Source organism: Triticum dicoccoides, chromosome 3A (genome assembly GCF_002162155.2).
Source record: "Triticum dicoccoides isolate Atlit2015 ecotype Zavitan chromosome 3A, WEW_v2.0, whole genome shotgun sequence".
Taxonomy (NCBI): domain Eukaryota; kingdom Viridiplantae; phylum Streptophyta; class Magnoliopsida; order Poales; family Poaceae; genus Triticum; species Triticum dicoccoides.
In genome coordinates, this window is record NC_041384.1 from 735,528,326 (window position 1) to 735,532,880 (window position 4,555).

At 41.7% G+C, this 4,555-nt stretch overlaps 1 protein-coding gene across 1 annotated transcript; it reads left to right on the top strand.

The window, feature by feature from the left end:
- Positions 1-1,351: 1,351 nt before the first annotated feature.
- LOC119273575 (glutathione S-transferase U8-like) lies at positions 1,352-2,070 on the top strand. Its single transcript, XM_037554690.1, has 2 exons — positions 1,352-1,670; positions 1,703-2,070. Exons 1-2 carry the CDS (start codon positions 1,352-1,354, stop codon positions 2,068-2,070), a joined length of 687 nt encoding a protein of 228 aa, XP_037410587.1.
- Positions 2,071-4,555: the final 2,485 nt, after the last annotated feature.

Below are 4,555 nucleotides of genomic sequence, written 5' to 3' on the forward strand. Positions count from 1 at the left end.
GCTGCGCAACGGCCTTGCCAACGGCGACCTTCGCCATGTGGCTGACCCCAGTTCCACTAGTGAGGCCCTTGTAGTCGTCCATGAATGACAACCTAGTTGAACGAGGAATGAGAAAGGTCTTGCCCTTGAAGGCGAATGAGACACAGGACTACAGGTAATGGTTATCGGGGCTGGATGGCTAGGGTGGCCCGTTCATTTCCGGACTTGAGACCGACATGGAGCATAACGTCCGGCTCCGCCTTGTTCTTGACCGGCTTCGAAAGGCCCTAGACAAGCAGGGTTTGAGCTAGGAATGACTAAATGAGGGAGGGGGGAAAACACATTTTTTTTCCTACTTTACATGAAACTTTGAAGTATATATGTGCAGTTTTCTCAATCTTGGAGGGGGGCCTGCCCCCCACCCCCACCCTTAGTCCTCCCCAGTGGAAGAGGGGATGACTAGAGTACACACCATCCTTGTATGCAATATTCTTTCTGACACTAGTTGGTACTCGACAGTCATCTTCAATAAAAATATGTCAACCCTTCCCTTGAGATCACATGTGACACTACTACATATAACCGCGGGAGAAACAGGGTTCGGAAGACAGATACTTAGTTTTGAAAGTGTTTACCCAGGACTTTTATTAAGATTATTATTATAAGACAGGAGAACAAAAAATTGACATCGATGTAATCTAAATGTGCTAGTTATATTCTTCATGATGCTTTCTTTACGTTTCAATTCCTATCTTTTATGTGAGCATCATTGAAATCATCATGCTTAGCTAGGGGCCTTAAACGATTGCGCCTGTTGGGAGGCAACCCGATTTTATTTTTGTTCTTTACTTTTTGTTCCTGTTTAGTAATAAATAATTCATCTAGCCTTTGCTCCTGTTGGGAGGTAACCCATTTTTATGTTTTAGGAAAAAAACGAATCTTAAAAAAATCACTCGGTACGAGCCTCCCGTGCACATGCGACGACGAAGTGCAAATTTCAATTTGGTTTCAATATTTTTCTTGTTACTCCGACATCATCTCGACTGAGACGCCTACTTTTCTTTAAAATACCTTGTGTGAGTCCCGAGTTCCTCCACTGTAACGAAACTGTACAGATGCTTTCAACCAAGAACAAGTTTATTGGGAGTGAGGATCAGATAAGTTTCTTTAAACATCTCAACTTTCGAAGGAATCAACTGAGTACTTTATCTCCCCCGCACCGTGACTCCAATCAAGGAGTGAACAGCTCAGTCTTTCAAGTTTCAAGAGAAGATACAGCAACACAGCAATAGCTAGGTGGTCGGTGGCATCCCTATAAATACAACCCAACTCATTGGCTTTCAGTATAAGCTCAAAAACTTGGAAGCAAAAAATGAGTAAGCCGGTGAAGGTCCTGAGCACGTTCTGCAGCTTATACGGCCACCGTCCGGAGGTGGCCCTGAGGCTCAAGGGAATACCTTACGAGCTGCTCCTGGAAGACCTGCCCAACAACAAGGGCGAGCTGCTGCTGACGTGCAACCCCGTCCACAAACTGGTCCCCGTGCTCCTTCATGGCGACAGATCCATCTGCGAGTCGCTCACCATCGTCGAGTACATCGACGAGGCCTTCAAGGGGCCGCCGCTGCTGCCGGCCGACCCCTACGAGAGGGCCACGGCCCGTTTCTGGGCGCAGTTTATCGACCAAAAGGTACCATCTCTTGTCCTGTGAACTTCTAATCAATATGGCCCTTCTGGATGTCGATATGTATGGCGGATGGTGACGAGGAGGGGAAGGGGGACTTCTTGAAGGAGGCCAAGGTGAATCTGCTGCTTCTCGAGGGGCAGCTCAAGGGAAAGAGGTTCTTTGGGGGCGACTCCATTGGCCTCGTGGACATAGCTGCCAGTGGGTTGGCTCGCTGGCTCCAAGCCTTCGAGGATATCTCCGGGGTGGATCTTCTCACCAATGAGGAGTTCCCTGCTCTGCACCGATGGGCGAAAGCATATGCCGGCGACGAGCGCGCTAAGGAGTGCCTGCCGAACATGGATGAACTGGTTTCCAAGTTCACTGCAGTGAGGAAGAAGTTTCAAGCAATGGCAGAGGTTCAGAAGTGACCCAGCGTTATTTCTGTGAGGATATCATGGGGTTATAATAACATAAATCAATCGTATGAACTTAATGATCATGGTTTCCCGGGAAAAGGAACAAGCTACTTAAGTGCTGTACCGGGTTTCTAGGGAGTGCTACTACTGTGGAATCTATCTATTATATATATATTAGAGAAGTCAAACAAGCCATCACGTTCATCCACATAGATTAAATTATATTGACCATTAATTTTATATATTAACGGTTAAGATATAATATATGTAGCGTTACATACAAATATAGGTGCGTCCAAACAATTTGGCATGACACGTACAAATAATTCAGCAAATCTTTCGTGCAAGTCATATGTTTTTCTATTATAAAACTCTCTCCTAATGCTCAAAAAAAAACTCTCTCTTACACAATTGAAAGTATACGTTCGCTGGGATCGTGATTAAAGCAACGCTGCCATCTGTCATAAATAAAAACGACTCTTAAACAGCTAGAAAAAGGCACTGCCAGCTATAGAGTCCGAGCGCCACTCCAAAAAAGACATGAGTCCGATCAGAACTTCCATCCAAGTCATATGTTTTTTCTATTAAAAAACTCTATCCTAGAGAATTAGAAGTGAACGTGTGCTAGATGTGAAAAAAAAAAGTGAACATATGGTGGGGATTGTAAAGCAAGGCCGCCCGCTCCCGTAAAAACAGCATGGCTACCCAACAGGTTAAAATAGGCACGGCTTCCAACTCCAACTATAACTAGTAGAATGCCCGTGCGTTGCTACGGCCATAATGCATATAAATGATTCAAACAAATTAGTAAAGTTGTCTTCAAGGTCGAAGCAAATTTCTCCCTCATACATTCAAGCATGTTCCGACAACCAACGACCACCGCTTCCCGGACAGTCTAGACAATGACTTTTAAATAATAAATGTTGACATAAACTTTTTTTAGATGGAAACCTTATACCGCTTACCGGAATCATGCAAAGAAGATATATTGTTGGAAAGCCACAAACATGCCCTATAACTTCATTTCCACCACAGCTTGAAAATGTGCACTGCTTGGTACCAATTTAAAAAGACTATGTTATTACCATTTGTTCAACTACCAAAAACAATTGTGTTTGCTTGATTTGGTTTACTGATGGAGAGGTTACCTTCAAGCATGGAAAACAAGTTTGGGATAAACTGGTCGAATTTTGGGTGGGCCTAGTCTCTTCCTTTCTATCTTTCTCCCTTTCCCTTTTTTTATCTTTCTTCTTCCCCGTTCCTGGTCGTCTGATCAGGCAAGAGAGGGCTTGCGGCAAGAAACTACACATTATCTTAAGTTATTATTTTTATCTTCGCCTCCTTTTTTCTAACCCCTCAGCAACACGGCAGCAAAACAGTTGAGAGCAACATCCCTGAACTGCCCTTTTCCTTCAAACTTTTTTCCTCCGCTTCTCCCTTGTATTTTCTCTGTGATTGATTGATCGGCTTTCTCCCAATTTTCTTAGTACAACAAGAAGATGGTGACTCACAATAATGATCAAGAGTGGCTAAGAATATACTATCGGCATAAAAAAAATACAACAATCAAAAGATATTTTTTAACTCATTTGTGGCACATTAAGTAAATTGTCATTTTAGAGTGAACAAGACAAGAACTGAACCTCATCTCCATGGTACATACGAAAACAGGATCAATACGAACGATGGATACTATTTTTTGTACCAACAACCATGTGTAATACAAAAGAGAACATAAACACTACCACTTGTGCTAAGAAGCACACTGATCATCTTGGATTAGTCATTGTATGTCATGTTTGTGTCCTTGACAAGGTACCTCTTGTATCAGCCTTTTCATTCTAGGCAAGTGAAGAAATACAACTTTTCTAACCTTAAATATATTTGTAGATTACTTCCTCTGTAAAGAAATATAAGAGCGTTTAGAACACTAAAATAGTGATCTAAACGCTCATATATTTTTTTTACGAAGGGAGTAATAAATATTAACATAGATCAATAAATGAAGTGATTCTCTCCCATTTTTTTCTGTTTTCCATCTAGTGGATAAGATATAATGTGGTGAAATAGAAATATGTAGGCAACAGGGAATAAACCTGAGTTTAGTTGCAACTTACATCACCCTTATGAAGGTGGACCCGTTTTAAATCAGTTTACAGAAATAAACACAACTTTGACAACCTTTACAAGTATTTCTTCAACTCGACAGTGATGCTCGGCCCCGGCATATCAAACCTAAAAGAGGACACAACCATAAGTATCTATCCAGGAAACAAAAGAAACTTCTCTAATTCCTAAGTGGGACTCAACTAACAAGCTTATTTGGTTTTGATATAAAAGGCTAAGAGATTAATGCGATAAACTTTATGATGGAACAAAATTTGAAATCCGAGCACAAAAGAATGAAAATTGCACCTCAAAAATTTGTAAGAAACTATGAAGTATCGTCACAAATGGAACATGCTGAAAGAAAGAAATTGTGTATTTATCGAGAATT

Coding starts and splice junctions, on each gene's coding strand:
- LOC119273575 (XM_037554690.1), top strand. CDS start 1,352: ATGAGTAAGCCGGTGAAGGTCCTGAGCACGTTCTGCAGCTTATACGGC. Junction 1,671..1,702: donor GTTTATCGACCAAAAGGTAC/CATCTCTTGTCC, acceptor TCTAATCAATAT/GGCCCTTCTGGATGTCGATA.